General features: G+C 36.9%; 1 protein-coding gene across 1 annotated transcript in view; it reads right to left on the bottom strand.

Annotated features, from left to right (window-relative positions):
• FREM1 (FRAS1 related extracellular matrix 1) overlaps window positions 1-17,012 on the bottom strand; it is a 132,589-nt gene that overhangs the window by 48,264 nt on the left and 67,313 nt on the right. Inside the window, exons 19-22 of the mRNA XM_057722279.1 lie at window positions 14,517-14,739; window positions 10,350-10,494; window positions 4,902-5,043; window positions 2,075-2,270 (exon numbers count right to left, since the gene is read on the bottom strand). Coding sequence (XP_057578262.1) covers window positions 2,075-2,270; window positions 4,902-5,043; window positions 10,350-10,494; window positions 14,517-14,739 — 706 coding nt within the window. The remainder of the gene's footprint in view (window positions 1-2,074; window positions 2,271-4,901; window positions 5,044-10,349; window positions 10,495-14,516; window positions 14,740-17,012) is intronic.

Here is a 17,012-nt window from a genome sequence, read left to right as displayed (position 1 = left end):
GGAGTCAAGATGAATACATCAAGGAAGTAAAAAGAATGAACAAGGCTGGGGAAACAAAAATCACCCACAGGAGGTTTCACCAGGGGCAGAAGATAGAGCTGACTGGAGAAAGAGCATCCAGGTTTTGCCTGAACCCAATTTCCCAGCACTGTAAAGACAACGTATGGATCAGGGTCAACTATAGACAATGTCCTTCTAAACTTCTCTCAAATATGTCCATGTCATTTTTTGCCACTGTGCATTTCAGAAGACACAGCACAATAGGAAGACATAATGTTATTTATAATAGCTCCCAAAAAATAACCCAAGTGTTCAATATGTTAATATTAGTGTTTGATTTAGTCTAACAATTCAGTATAGTTTCAATTAGAGATGAACAATTATGGTTATAAAGTTATAGTGCAAACTGAGAAAACTGATGCTAAGGAAGGAAGGGAGGGAGAGAGGGAAGGCGAGAGGGAGGAAAGAAGGAAGGGAGGGAAGGAGGGAGAGAGGAGGAAAGAAGGAAGGAAGAAAGAACAGCAGCAGTGACGGAGGAGGAGGAAGCGGAGAACACAATACAGAGATAAAACACCCCTACATTAAAAAAAAAAAGAAATTATGAACTTCTGAAAGTGTTAACAGGTTAATGTATCTACTTGATGTAAGTTTTCACAAATCCTTTTAGGATATAATCTCGTGTCAGTTGTAGCAGAGACTAGGGAGGAATTCATCAGCCTCAATGCCTTTTCTTCCTGGATGTACTGCTCCAGTTTCTACTACCCAGTTCCGCAGAATGTGGCCCATGACTGCAATTCAGCCACAAGTATTCTACCTCCAAACCTAGCCCATGAAATCCTCTCATTTTCCTTCATATCTCACTCCCGAAGTGACTCTGAGGCCTTCCGAGACAAAGGATTCCCTAGCTAGGAAGAATCCCCAGGTGGCTGTGTGGAACAGAACTCTCCTCCACCCCCAGGGAATGCATTGCACATGCTAAGGCAATGACAGGATAGCCTGCCCTAATACATGCCCTGATATTTTATTTGATTACATTTTGCCTGGTCAAATGCTTATGATGAGTGTAGTCTTATTTTTGCAGAGAAATAAATCTTTAAAAATTCAAGACAAATGTAATTTCACCATACACACAAAGTAAGACTTTCACTGTACATAATCATCCAGTTTAATTTAGTGCTGAGCTGCCTGGCAGCCAAGGCAAAAAGAAAGCATTCTGCCAATCAGGCATGTACTGAGGATCCAAGACTATGCTTGGTCCTGGGAATATCTTGATTCTGGACTATACAGATGAATGAGATAGGATCTTTACTCTCCTCACATAAGCTCTAAGCAAAAGTATGGTGTAGTGACAGGAATCAAGGACTTGCACTCTCTCTTGCTGAGCTTCCTTTTCAGTATTTTTTCACTTTCCTCCTGTTATTTATATGCTGCTGAGTCCTACAATGCAAATGGTTTTCTTAGTTAAGTCAAGAGAAGCTTACCATCTTAAAACATTCTCCTTGTCCCTGAAGAGCATGTGTTAGCGTTTCCAAAGTGAACAGAGCAAGGACTTTCAACCTTTTCAATAACAAAGTTCCTTTTTATTATTTTTTAAATTGTAAAACACATTTATTTGTATTTCCTTTATTATTATTGTACTGAAAATATTTTTCCTTTCAAACTCTGTTTTCAAGTAGCAATTCACTTCCTGAAGACAAAACTAGAGTCATCACATTGATCTAGTAAAATTTACTTACAGCATAAAACCCTGACAGTTAAAGAAGCCTGTGCAGCCGTATTGTGGGCAAGGCTGGATTTCTGATAGGCGTTTTGAAATACTGAAAAAAATGAATGAATTGGCTACTTTCACAAACCTCATGGATCCAGGCAAACCAAGTGAGGAGCCAAAGGATCAAATCATAAATGATGGAATTTCAAATATAAAGGATGGAAGGAAGAAAGGAAAGGAGGGAAGGATGAAGTGTGAGAGGAAGGGAGGGAGAAAGGATGGAAGTGGAAAACCTCTGAGTGCTTACACCAGCTCACTTCTGGTTGCAAAAGTTTGTCCCAATAAACACTGCTAGAAATGCTTTACCTTTTCCCACATCCTTGATGGTGATGTGACAGTCAAATGCAGGTGACCTATTGTCACCGTCCCAGAGGTAGAAGGTGAAGCTGTCTTGGTTCTGGGAATCCAGTGCCCCAGTGTGAGTGTATCTCAGCAAGTTCAGATCCACTTCTTCCTGAGTGCATTTCATGCCAGGGTAGAGAGGGACCCAGTCCCTCCCTATCTGAAAGGTGCCAGAATTAGTCAGTTGCCCAGGTTTCCCCACCCCTCAAACTGTGTTAGCATGCATCTTCCATATCCTCTGAAAACTTCTAACACAAACGATGTTTCCGGGAAACTCCGGATGCAATTTTTTTTCCCCATTCTACCTCATATTTTCCATTGAAAGAAATGTATTAAAACAATTTCAGACCTTGAAAAAAAACTAGCTTTAAGCAAAGGATTTTTGCCAAAGTCATGTGGCAATTCAACCGCAGTGCTATTTCTAAGGTATTTATCATAAGCAATCATAGCTAATTAAATATTTCAATTAATGAGAGCAGGTGGGTAATCGAGCTGTTGGAATTGATTCTTTAAGAATTAAATACGTTTCATTTGGGGTTTCCTCTTTTTTTTAGTTCATATCATTGTACAACTAATAAAACCTATTTTTTTTCAAACTGGTTTGTCAACGGGCTTATCTGAAGTAGAGAAAACACAAATAGAATGGGTGTATTTACTCCTCATACATTTTTCAGCTCTACTAGAGACCAAAGAAAACTATCAAAATCCCTATCACTCCCCACATTTATATCCTGAGTCGGCACAAAAATAACTGCAGGTATCATATATTATTTATCATACACTTTGAGAAATAAACCAGAATTAGTTAAGCATATATTCTGTACAGAACTCAGTGCAGAAATTGTAGCACTTTTGATTAAAAGAGGTCCTTTGTGCTGAGGGAAAGCTGACAACTGAAAGTATTAGAAAATACAATAATAATAAATCTGTCTCTGATTAATAATTCTATTGTTATTCTCTTAAGATGCATAGCTTTCCCTAAGAAGTGCTCATAAAAATCATTTGACATAATTCAAGAAAAACGTCATCTTAAAAATTTACTACATGATATTATCTTGTGCTTTTCTTGTCTGATTTAAGAGACCATAACAGAAATTTAAACACTTTGTTTTTTTATCTCCCTTGACACATTACTCCACATGCCCTTCTCTCCCCTCACTGTTACCACTTCCCTTTGTCATTCTATTTGATAAAGCTTCCTCCTCTTCAATGTTTATGCCCATCTGATGTTTGCACACAGGTATGTTCTGCCCCAGTGCTCACTGGCTGAAAGTTAATTATATTGCAATAATTAAGCTCATTATTTGTTTGCATCAGAAGATCTATTCGTAAATTTAATTTTTAGAACAGATTCTCTTTCAGGTTTTAAACCAGACAGCCTGAAATTCTATTTAACTTTTTTCTTTATAATCTTTTCCCAGAAAATAAACACAGAAAACGATATCTTTTGCTCTCCGTTATCTCCATCTAATTCCCCACCTGCACTCCCAAGTGGGAGCTTTGACTTGACAAAATCATTCGCAAGCCTCAAAAGAGGAAGAAAATAAGAGTCAGATTCAAGGTAGGGAAAACACAGGAAAGTAGACAAGAAAACAAGGACACGTGAGAAAGTTCAGGAGTCCTGATCCCTGGTCTTGGAGAGATTTGGAAAACCCCTAGAGAGCTGCGAGAGAACTCTGTGGTGCCATACTTGGAATCTGGACCCATCTGGATTTTCACGTAACGAAACACTTCAGTTCCCATGCCACCCAAATGTGTGAGCTCTCACTGTATTTCTGCTTCATTACTCTTTGAAATAAGGACACAGCTGCACCTCAGTTTAAATCAGTGATTGCTCTTCACTTTGATTCTCTATGGTGCCCACAATCTAAGATAATCAAGCTATTCTACAAAGAATGAATTTTTGCTGCTTTTCTCAGGCTGTATCTACATCACATTAAAAGTTAAGCATTCAGTCACTCACACTGGCAATGGCTGGTGGTTATTGTTGCTAGCCTTAATCCACCATTGGAAGAGATATTGTGACGGATTACTCAAGTGACCTTCTCGAGTGACTGATCCACAGTTTGCATGGGGTTGATTCCTGGGCATCACATGCACAAAGTCTGAATCAGACTGGTGAGCGCCATTTGTGAAAAGACTATCTTTCCGTTGTCTTACCTCTGCTGCTTTGTCAAAAATCAGTTGACTACACCTGTGTGGGTCTATTTCTGGGCTCTCTATTCTGTTCCATTGATCTATTTGTTTCTTCCTGACCAAACCCACACTGTCTGGATTACTATAGTTGTATAGTAAGTCTTGAAGTCAGGTAGTGTCAGTCCTTTGATTTCATTCTTCTATATTGTGTTAGCTATTCTGGGTATTTTGCCTCTCCAGATAAACTTTAGAAACAGTTTGTTGATACCCACAACAACTGCTCTAAAAAATAAAGTCTATTTAAAAAAAATCAAAATCTGATAGAAATAAAGATATCTCAAACAATGCCTGATTCTTATGAGAAGCTAGACAACTTGCTTTACCCCAATAACCCCCTATCCTCCAATTTAGGTACAATCCCGAGGGGGAAGGAGCAATGAAGAACCTTCATTTTGGTTGAATTTACCTTGAATTAAGTAAATTTAGAATAGTGTGAGTTCACCCCAAACTAGGAAAATTAAATTTTGTACTTCTGAGCAAAATATGGCTATTACAGAATAAATTCAGTTATAGAAATCTGTGCATTGAGAAAATTTATACCTGTTAGATTTTATATGTGTTAGATTTGAAAAGCAAAAGTAAAAAGTCCACTAACCTTCAGCTGAAGTTGCCCATTTTGGGGAAGGCTTTCAAATAAATAGTAAATTTTCTCCCTGGCTGAGTCTTCATCTATGGCTGAGAGAACAGCACTGGAAATAATACGAGTTTCACCCATATTCATTGTAATTTCAGCTTTCCTGTAAAAAGGAAGATGTCTGGGTTGATATAAAACATAGAAGACATCATTTTAGCAGGAGACACTCATAATGACTATTACAGCATTCAACCTTCAAAAATTAGGGAATCATATTCAATATCCAAAGCACTGAAAATGATGTCAGATTCATGAAATAAGCTTTCATGTCACCCTACATGTGAAAGTCCTAAAGACATGTGAAAGTCAGCAACAAGGAATATGGCATGAGGTAATTACATATTTCTGTTTACATGTATAGAACTTTACAATTTTCGGTTAAAATTTATTTTATAAACTGATTTTGTTTCCAAAGTTTTCTTTGATACAACAACAGCTCCATCAAGTAAGTGGGCTAGGTATTATTCTAATTTTACAGACAGGAACATAAAGGGATGAAATGATTTATTCACAGGTGTTCTAGTACACTTTACGATAATGTGCACTATTATGAATTTGGTGGCATTTAGGTAATCTGTAGCCCTCCACATTGCTCTCCTTCCTGGTAATGTTCTGGGTAACTAGCGTTCTCTTCATAGCAATTCATCTTTCCAAGGGCTACAGCTGCCCGGTCAGCTCCTGGCATCCTGAAGAGAAGGCTGGGACAGAGAGCACCTACTGCTTCTACCATAAATGCTGCTGCTGTGGGTTTTGTGTGTCCTATAAAGGGCTGCTGCTTTCACAGCCAATATGGCTGTTTTCCCTGGTCTCACCAAAGTGAAGAAGGGATTTCTCTCCACCTGTGTTTCTAGCTCTCGGTTTTGGTTATCACACATGGCCTAACTCTGTCCAACTTGACACTTTCTGAGAAAAGCTGGAAAGTTTTCTTGGGATTCAGATCAAGGACATTTGTGTAGCACCAACTAGCCATTCTCAAGAGCCTTCCAGTCCTCTGCTGAGAAGCCAAAGCCCAAAGACCTCAGTTCTAACCTTTTTTACTAGGTTTTTCTTGCCTACTCAGAACTGACATCTTCCCTGGTGGCAGAAGGTGACTTTTGGCCACTTCTTTACTAGAAAATATTAACCCCATCATTCTAGAAGACTAATCATTCTAGAGGACCAGAATGATGGTTTGGGGGTTTTTTGTTTTTGTTTTTTGCCACGCCGCCCAGCTTGCGGGATCTTAGTTGCCTGACCAGGGATCAAAGCCAGGCTTCTGGCAGTGAGAGTCCAGAGTCCTAACCACTGGACCTCTAGAGAATTCCCAGTGGTGCTTTTAACAGAAACAGATGAATCAAAAACAGGAAACCAATACAATGAAGATGATACGGAGTCTGGTAGAAAGAAAGGGTCAGAACTGAATGTCAGAGGGTCCAAGAGAGAAGAAAGTATGTCATAGTCTGAGTTACTCTGAAAGGGACAAAGACTTTCGTGCAGGTAATTTATTTGGGAAGTGATCTCAGGAACAAGTGAGAGGGAGGGAAGGAAGAAAAGGCAACAAAAGGTGTCTTTACTGCTTTGGGGCTCAATTCTGCTGGGGATCCTTTGACGAGTCATGTAAAATATGCCTCAAATTGTGCTTCTGAAGGATGGGAGGCTGCGACACTTATCCACTCCCTCTCATAGGTACAGGGCTGCCCTCAAAGTGTTTCCGCCTGTGCCTGGACATGGGCTGAACAAGCCACTGCTGCTTCAGAGAAAGCCTGGAGGCAGAAAAGTAGAGCACTGCAGGCACTTAGGTGGGGCACAGATAGCATGCAGAATACGTTCCATCACATCCGCAACTAGAATCAGAGGTGGGCTAAAGGGGCCCAAAACCACCCAGGAGCCAAAATCACCTACTACAGCATCTAAAAGCAGTATCAAAGAAATGGTGTCAAATGTCCTAACAAGGTCCAGCAAGATGAGAAGAGCCATTAGATTTGGTGGGAAATCCAAGGGTAACTTTTAAGAGAGACTGAAGTGAGTGGACAGGAATGGAGGAAGCAGACACAAGCTATCCCTCCAAATAGCTTGGCACTGAAACGAATGAGGGACTGGGTCCTCATTGTTTTAGAATGAGGATACCTGCTTGCAATAATGATAATAACTGACACAAGAACTATGTACTATCCAGTCTTTCAAGTAATTTTATTTATTTTAATTCATTTAATTCTTTCAACAAACACATGAAGAGGATACTGCTATTATCCCCATTTACAAATAAGTTGACAAAGAGGTAGCAAGTAGTTAAGTAACACGTTCAAGGTCACACCACCTATAAGTGGCTGAACCAAGGCAGTCTGACTCCAGAAGCTACTCCCTTCACCACTAACTAGATCCTTGTGTCTTGTTAGCAGAAGAAGTGAAAAGGGAGAGATGGAAGATGCGATAGGAAAAAAAATAATGGAGCACATTCAGGGAGAAGGCAAGAGGTGATATACCCAAGGACACATATGGAAGGAAAAAGAAGAGAAGGAAAAAAGAAAAGAAAGAAGAAGGAGGGATTTCAAAGCAGGGTTGAAGGAGCTTTGATGATTCTGTAGATGATGCTATGCCAGGAAGTTTAATAGCAAGAACATAGCAAGAAATAGGAAATCAGATAGAGTTGAATGAGTGCCTTGTTAAGTTATTTTACCTTTCTGGTCTCTGTTGTCTCAGTGAGGATAAAAATATCTACTTCACACAACTTTGGTAAGGATTTAAGGATCGAATATATGTGACAGGATCCAAGGCACTGCCACATAGTAAGCACTCAATAAACACCAGTTTTTACCTCTCTCCCTCTTTAGATAAAATGAGGTCATCAGAAAGGAGATTTCATAACACCACAATATCCTTCATATTTTCATTTTTATAAATCAAGATTTACCAATCCAACATTCCAGCTAGAGAATAAGGAAATAGAAATTTTTATTGAATACTCTTGGTCAAACTGATGTCTGAGATACAATCCTCCAAAAACTATCTCCAGTATTTCCCATAATGCTTTCCAAGGGCCTTGGTGGCCGATAATAAACAGCAGGATAATTGGCAGAATAAGGAAGGGATTTGCTTAAGGTCCTCTTTTCTGCAAAATGGACAAGAGTGGGAGAACTTTAGGAAGTTCTTCACTTCCTGATAAAAACTCGGACTGTCTGCTCAAAGCCCCTCACTGCTAAACCATTGAAATGGTCAAAGAGGTACCAAGAAGCAGATAATTCTCTCCATCCAGCATCTGAGAAGAGCTGGGCTTCCTAAAGTTCTAACCTTGGACAGTTCTGTACAGTTTCCAATAAGAGAAATGACTAGAGCTATAGAAATATAATTGATGAAGACTCTGTACCCTATGATCAAACTCTGATCAGCCACGAAAGGACACACTGAGAAAGCCTGCAATTAATAATATCAGTACAGAATTTTTAATAAGTTATTTTGACATCAGGTGGCAATGGGATGTTGATCCCTATGGAACACAGTAGAGGACTGGGGGACAATGAAATACCAAGATGATGAAAGAAGTGACCATAATGTATTTCCCTCAGCCACCCAGTTCAAAGTTTGACCAAATCCACAGTGAGGACTGTCTGCAGTTAATACTACCACACTTTAATTGAACCCATATATTAATTACACTCTGATGTCTGTATGTGCATGTGTTTAAATAAAACTTTTAGAGGAAAATCAAATAATTAAAAGGTGGAGAAGACCATAATTCAAAAAGACACATGCACCCCAATGTTCACTGCAGCACTATTTACAGTAGCCAGGACATGGAAGCAACTTAAATGTCCACCAACAGAGGAATGGATAAAGAAGATGTGGTACATATACATGAGGGTGAATCAAAAATTACCCACACTCAGGTTGTAGAATTTATTTTAATTAAGTTTTAAAAAAGACAAATACATTATTTTTCAACATAATCTCCTTGCTTTTCAACACACTTTGTCCGTCTGTCAACAAGCTTTCGTATTCCCTCATTAAAAAATGTTTTAGGCTGAGCTGTGAGCCATGAATGCACTGCTGTCTTCATTTCTTCATCAGAAGTGAATCTTCATCCTTGTAGGGCTGCTTTCAGGGCACCAAACAGGTGAAAGTCTGATGGAGCAAGATCAGGACTATAGGAAAGCTGCTTTTACACCTCAAAACAAAGTTTTTGCATAGTGTCAGCAGTGTGGGCAGAAGTGTGCATTGTCATGGACATGTTGTGTGCACATCACAATGCCCTTGGATAGCAGTCCTCTGTGTTTAATCCGAAGTTTAGGCTTCAGATCTTCAATAAGCAGCTCACTGTAACAAGCACTGTTGATTGTTGAACTTTTTCCTGATAATGTTCCAATACTGGCCCTTGAGAATCCCAGAAAACTGTAAGCATCAATTTTCCAGCTGATGACTGACTTTTGAACTTTTTCTTGGTCAGCGATAGAGGATGTTTCCATTTCATACTCTGCCGTTTACTCTCAAGCTCGTAGTGATGAATCCATGTCTCATTACCAGTAATCATTCTAAGAAACTTTCACCTTCCTTAGAGTATCGGTCCAAATATTGTTTGCAGTTTCACCTTCCTTAGAGTATCGGTCCAAATATTGTTTGCAGATATCCAAACACTTTTGTTTATGGTCTTCAATGAGTTGTTTTGGTACCCATCTCGCACAAACTTTTCAAAACCTAAGTTTGGCGTGGATTACTTTGTTTTGCGGTATTTTGACTCACCCTCATATAATGGAATGTTACTCAGCCATACAAGGAACAAAATAGTACCATTAGAAGAGACATTGACAGAGTTAGAGACTGTCATACAGAGTGAAGTAAGTCAGAAAGAGAAAAACAAATACCATATAATGTCACTTACATGTGGAATCCAGAAAAATAGTACAGATGAACTTACTTGCAAAGCAGAAATAGAGACACAGATGTAGAGAACAAACTTATGGATACCAAGGGGCAAAGGGGAAGTGGGATGAATTGGGAAACTGGGATTGACATATATATACTATTATGTGTAAAATAGATAACTAATGAGAACCTACTGTATAGCACAGGAAACTCTACTTAATGCTCCATGGTGACCTAAATGGGAAGAAAGTCTAAAAAAGAGGGGACACATGTATACATATAACTCACTCACTTTTCTGTACAGTAGAAACTAACACAGCATTGTAAAGCAACTATACTTCAATAAAAATTAATTTTAAAAAGGCTAATTTGAGGATTGTTATAAGGAGAAGTTATATTAACTAACATTTGCACCGAAGGTTTCAGGTGCCTTAGTAGGTGGGACAAGTTGCAACAGGCAGGAGCTGTCAAAGACTTGTTTCTCTCTCGAGACACACACTACATTTGCACCTAGCCTTCCAGACTTCAGAATTTTATATAGAATCTCAAAGCAATTCTTTACAGATAGCTTACTTGCTCAGCATTGGTTTCTCGTCATTAACTGGGGTGACCTCTACAGAAATGGTTTTAAGTATCTTATGTTTCCCATCTGACAACTGGATTGTAAAGTCATCAGCATGGCTCTCTGAGTCATCATGCACATATATCAACCTCATTCCTGGAAAAAGGGAAAAAAGAGAGAAAGTAAATCTTTCTTATGATCAAACCACTTCAAAGCACGTCACAGATAATTTGTTTTAATTTCCAAGGCACTGGTATTAGCATTAGCTCACTAATCAGTGCAATAAGGTAAAATCAAACTGTTTTATGAAGAGTGCCCTCCTAGTTCATTAAAAGTTCCTATTTAAATAGTTAGTATTTGATAAGGGTCTCATTTACAATCAGTGAGAAAAGGATATACAATTTAATAAACTATAGGAGAACAATGGTGACAGGGTGTTTAAATGAAACGGAAAATTAGTTCCATACTTCAGGAAATTTAGTTAGATCTCTACCTTAAGCCAACAACCAAAATAAAGTCTAGATGAATCAAAACTTAAATATAAAACTATTTTTTAAAACCTATATAACATTCATATGGAAATGAAAGAGACCCAAAATAGCTAAAAACATCTTGAAAAAGAAGAACAAAGTTGGAGGACTCACATTTTCCATTTTCAAAATTTACTGCAAAGCTACAGTAATCAAGATAGGGCAGTATTGGCATAGAACAGCTATAGATTAATCTAACAGAAGAGAGTCCAGAAATGAACTCATACATATCTGATCAACTGATTTTCATCAAAGGCACCAAGATCATTCGGTGGGGAAAGTGTAGTCTTTCAATAAATAGTGCTGGGACAACTGGATGTCCACAGACTAAAAAAATGAAATTGGATCCCTACCTCACACTATATACAAAAATTAACTCAAAATGGGCCATAGACCTAAATACCAGGAGCTAACCTAGAAAAACTGTTAGAAGACAACATTTGTGACTTTGGGTTAGGCAATGGTTTCTTAGATAAGGCACCAAAAGCACAAGTGACAAAACAAAACAACAAAAACAGATAATTTGGACTCCAAAAGATACAATCAAGGGAGCAAAATGACAAACCACAAAACTGTAGAAGATACTTAACAAATCATATATCTGATAAGGAACGGTCTAGTATCCAGAATGTATTAAGAACTCTAACATTTCAATAATAAAAGACAACCCAACTACAAAATGGGCAAAGGATCTGAGTATACATTTTTCCAAAGAAGATATAAGGGGGCAGGGGTAAGAATATACTAAAGTTTTTTTTTTAATGTAGACACTTTTCCAAAGAAGATATAAGATATATAAATAGCCAATAAACCTATGAAAAGATGCTCAACACCACTAGCTATCAGGGCAATGGAAATCAAAACCACAATGAGATAGTACTTCACACACACTCAGATGGCTATAATAAAAAAGATAGACAATAACAAATGTTGGTGAGGATGTAGAGAAAATGGAACTCTCATATATTGCTCGTAGAAATGTAAAATGATGCAGCTACTTTGGAAAACAGTTTTGCAGTTCCTCAAAATGTTAAACATAGCATTACATATGACCCAGCAATTCCAATCCTAGATACATACCCAAGAGAAATGAAAATGTAGTATATACCCACACAAAAGCTTGTACATGAATGTTCATAACAGCATCATTCATAACAGTCAAAAAAGTGGAAGTGACCCTAATGTCCATCAATTGATGAATGGATAAATAAATTCTGGTATGTCCATACAATGGAATATTATTTGGCAATAAAAAGGAATGGAGTACTGACTCATGCTACAATATGGATGAATCTTGAAAACATTATGCTAAATAAAATAAACCAGTTACAAAAGATCACATATTCCATTTATATGGTTTCATTTATATGAAATATTCAGAAGAGACAAATCTATAGAGGCAAAAATAGGTTAGTGGTTGCCAGGGTTTTCAGGGAGGGAGGGATGAGATGGGTATGGTGTTCCTTTCCTGGGTTAATGAAAATGTTCTAAAATTGATTGTGGTGATGAACACACTAAAAACCACTGAGTTGTACACTTTAAATTGGTGAATGTTGTGGCATGGGCTATACTTTAATAACATTGTTTCAAAAGATCTGGAAGAAAATACAAATAAATATCTTATTCCTGGATGTAGAAGATCTTCCTAATACAAAAACAAAAGAAAAATACATAAAGAAAAATAACAATAGATTTTACTACTTACAATTTTGACTTCTGTATTTAAAAACATGAATTAAAAGCCAAATAAAATATGGAAAAACTTATTTGTAATGTGAAAAAATATAAAGCATCAATATTTACCAATCCCTTATTAATCAATATGAATTGATGGAAAAATGGGCAATTATCAAGCAATTCACAAAAGATGAAACATACATGTATGGTCAATAAACATGAAAATATGCTCAATCTCATTAATCTAAGAATTTCAAATCAAGATAACAATGAGAGATTGTTAAATTTGCAAAGGTTTTTAAAAATAATACCCATTATTGATTAGGAAAAAAGACATGCCCAGGCACATTGTGGCAATGGCATTTTTTTCCCCTAAAGGTATTATAAATGCTCACCTTTCTATACTAAGCAATCTCATTATAAAAATTTATTCAAAAGAAATATTGAGATGGGCATCAAGATTTATTTTACATAAATATATGTGAAATGTTTACTGACATGTAACTTATAATAATAGCAGAACATGAAAAGCTATCAGCATATTTAAAAATAGGAGATAGTTGTATAAAATTACAGTGTGGTATTTCCATATAATGAAATGCTGTAATTATCACAAATCATGCTCTCGATATTTAAAAAGTAAAAAGATGCTTATAATTATTGATAAGAAAAAAAAAGATTACATAATATGGTAGCAGTTTTAAAGTTCTGTATGTTTGGTGGACGCAGGGGTGAGAATATACAAAAGTTTTTTTAAAAAAATGTAGTCATAAATGAACCAAAAATAAAATAGCGGTGAAATCTAATCTCTGAGAATGTCACCAAAATATTAATTTAGACAAAAATTAAATTTTTTTCTTCAAAATAATTGTGTAGTGCACACTTCACACAATATGCTTATAATACTATTTAACCTAAGAATAAACAATGAATGTTATTTCTAAAAAATTGACTTTCTTGAGAGTAAAATTTGATTTATTTCTTTTTCCCTGGTCTTAAATTTGAAAAAAATATTATAACAGTATATTGTATTATTTGCTACACAGGGTTATTTGTTTGGTAATACCATTATTTAAGCTCCAGAATTTAGTTCTTCACAATTGATAACACTGAGAAATATGTGAATTAGCTTTTCCCATTCAAAAGTGAGATGATATTTTGCAACTATTGCAAAATAAACTTTGGGGCAGAGAGCTTACACTCTAGTTGGGGAAAGGAAAAGTTAAAAGACAGTGGGAAAAATGTAGAGCAAGTGCTAGATGAAGCAAACACAGAGAAGGAAGACTTTGGAGCGTGCAGGTGGGCTCCACAGAAAGGTCGATAGTGAACTGGTTCTGAAGGCTGGTACTGGGTGACCCAGCAAAGGAGGGAGAAGGACCCCTCAGGCGGGGTAAACAGAATACATGAAGGCAGGGCAGGAAGGAGAGTGTGAGTAGGCACTGATTCTAAAGCCAACACACTTTTCTCAAGTATATTAAATGGGATAAGATCAATTTTTCAAAAAGAGTAATGAAAAATAACTCAGACTGCTATTCCAATGTGTCATTTCCTTAAAGAGCAAATTATCTCCTCAGAGAATAATGAGTTATTATATGTTGTTCTATATTTGTTTCAAATGTGGAGGTTTTGGCAGACAAATCTCTTCAAGTTTAATTCTGCGCTCTCAACAGTTTTAAAAAGGAATTTTTTTATTATGACATTAAAAGCTTGGGGTAAAATACCAAAAGTCACAAATATCATTTTTATTGATGCTCTAAAAGTGAAAGAAAACATATTTCCTTTTCAATTACCCACTCTCTCTGTCTGGGGCTTCATGCCCTGCATGAATCCAGAGCCCACAGAAAACCCTTAAGGGATAAATGAATGTAGGTGAATGCCATTTCTTCACTTCCTCTTTCTGTGATTTATCTTTCCCAGGTTAAATTATTAAGTCAACGACAAATAAATAAATTGAAAGGAAGCATGATATACCATTCTCGAGAAGTTCCATGGAAAAGTTGTAAACAAGTTCATGCTTCTGGCTAGGGATGGCTGATTGCTTATATGGAGGAAAGTCTTTGCTAAACGCTCCGTTGATGAGGAGGCCATGACGTGGTTTGTCAATGATGCTGAACAGCAAGGGGTCCTTAGGAATGTCCCGGTCAGCAGCATTGATGATGGAAGAATCCAGCTCTCTCATCTGACCCTCACACACCTAAACAAAAACAAGAGAAGTCAGCTGCATGTGAAATAAAACCTGTCTTTCTTTTGGCAAATTGCTCAAAAAATAATTTTAAGATATCCTATAATAATTTAAAGATATCCTTGCAAATTTTCCATGAAATTTGTATGTAATGAGTCCTAAAAAAGAAATTGCTGTATAACATGATCTTAGAAGACAAGAACAAATCTATTAATCTTTTTTATATTTTTTTTCCTGAAGATTTCAAAGCACTTTGTTCATTTCTATGAAGGACTAAGGAGAGACATATATAATCTCATATATATGAGTCACAATTCAGAGCTCAGGGACAAAAGCAATCAAAAGGATGCTTGCTTTCTGGAAGTCACAGAGTTCAGATGTAACACTGGGTGTAGACCCTGGCTTCAGATCCTAACCTGTCATTTTAACCTCCTGGACTTTGTTGCTTTCACAATTCTGGTTTCTGTTTTACAAATGGCACAAATACCTGCTATACACACTATGGGTATTAGGTGTTTTTAATTTTTGTCATTGTAGTAAAAACTTCCTTATTTCAATTACAATCAACAACAATTGAGAGGATCCTCCTGGATGCACAATAGTGTATATTTTAATGCTGTGTCCCTCATCTCTTCCCAGTCCTCACACTTCTAATTTTCCTGAACGACCCTGCATCCCACTTCAGGTTTCATAATCCTTCAAGCACAAAGAGAATTGAATATTTTTCATTTCATATAAGATCTAGTTATTTAAAACCATTAGTACCATTAACATGATGCTTAGTCAACTTAACCTTCTTTTCCTCATAGCAAGGGAACAAAAAAGTATTTCTGTTTCCTATTGTGAGATACAGCAAGATCTAAATAATATGAGTGTATAAATTTAACATGTGCTTATTGGGCACGTACAGCATCACTGTAGGCTGTGAGAATATGAATATTCTAAAGACTCAAAGTCAGATGAGACTGTGATGGTCAGTCCATCAATAATTATAACCCAAGGAAGAAAATACCTAGTGCAACTAGATGTGGATAAGCAAGAAGTGCAAAAGAGTGGGGGAGCCCAGGAATGTCTTTGTGGCTGAGTGGAAATTTTACCTTTGAAGAGGACATATGGTTTAGATTTGTGAAAATGTCCTTTCCTTTCAGCCTCTCTTAAGGACTTTGAAGAGAGCCTTCCTACAACCACTATTCCTTGAACGTGCATAAAGAAGAATCATAATATCTGATATCTGGGCTAAAATTATGCTAGTATTCCTTTATCTGGCCCTATTTATTGAAAACTGAGACGGCATCATAATTTAATACACAATGATAGAATGAGAGAATCATCTTTGATGTTTACTTGCCTTTTTCTCCAAAGGCTTTCTTTATATAGCTTGGGACTCCTGGACTCACTGTATGGCAAGCTTTCTCATTTACAAAATGGTAAATTCGTTCACAGGATGACTGGGAAATTTTATTGAAAAAATATGGGATTCCCTTTTGCAAATTCAATCGTTTATTGAGATTATAGATAAAAGGTTTAGATCAATAGACATAAAATGCAGAAACGCACTAGTAGAAACAGCTTTGAAATGGATTATAGACTTAAACTAAAACCTCAAATTTTTTTTTTGCAAGTTGCAGCACAACTTGATGGAAGCTCAGCTAGCTACAAAATAAATACACTTTTTCACAAGAAAGCAAAATAAATATGACTATTTTAAAAAATCACTTGAAGCTTAAAGCCAGCTCTGCCAATAACACATGGGGCTCCATATTTGTTACTCTTCAACAGCTTCTCTAAGGAATGCACAGGGAAAAAAAAGCATGATTACTTTCAGAGATGAGCAAGAGACAAATTCCCAGTGGCCTAATTATTTCAGAAACCCCAACCCTAGATAGATACAAGACAACAGAGGCAGGTATAGAAGGAATCATCTGTAATTTTTTTCTCTCTCTCATAATTACTGAAGTGCTCTCCGGAGAAACTCCTGTGCCAACAGAAGAGGAAAGGCAGGAGCTGGCTCTAAATCTCGTTCTGAGGTGGCTCTCATATGCCATTAAGACTCACTAGAAAATTAAAATCAAATAAAGACTTTTGCATTTAGAATTTAATGATTTTTAGTGAAAGGGAAGGTAATGGTTTCAAAATAGATAATACGTGCTCTGGTCAATGTCTGAGAAAAGATGACAGACATTACAAGACTAATATGAATGACACCTATTTATTAAGAGTTTTCTATGTGCCTGACCATCATGTCGTCATGGCTACCCTAAAGGAAGATTTGATACACATTTTGC

The sequence above is a fragment of the Hippopotamus amphibius genome, chromosome 2, assembly GCF_030028045.1.
Source record: "Hippopotamus amphibius kiboko isolate mHipAmp2 chromosome 2, mHipAmp2.hap2, whole genome shotgun sequence".
Classification (NCBI taxonomy): domain Eukaryota; kingdom Metazoa; phylum Chordata; class Mammalia; order Artiodactyla; family Hippopotamidae; genus Hippopotamus; species Hippopotamus amphibius.
This window is presented reverse-complemented; position numbering and strand designations above follow the sequence as displayed.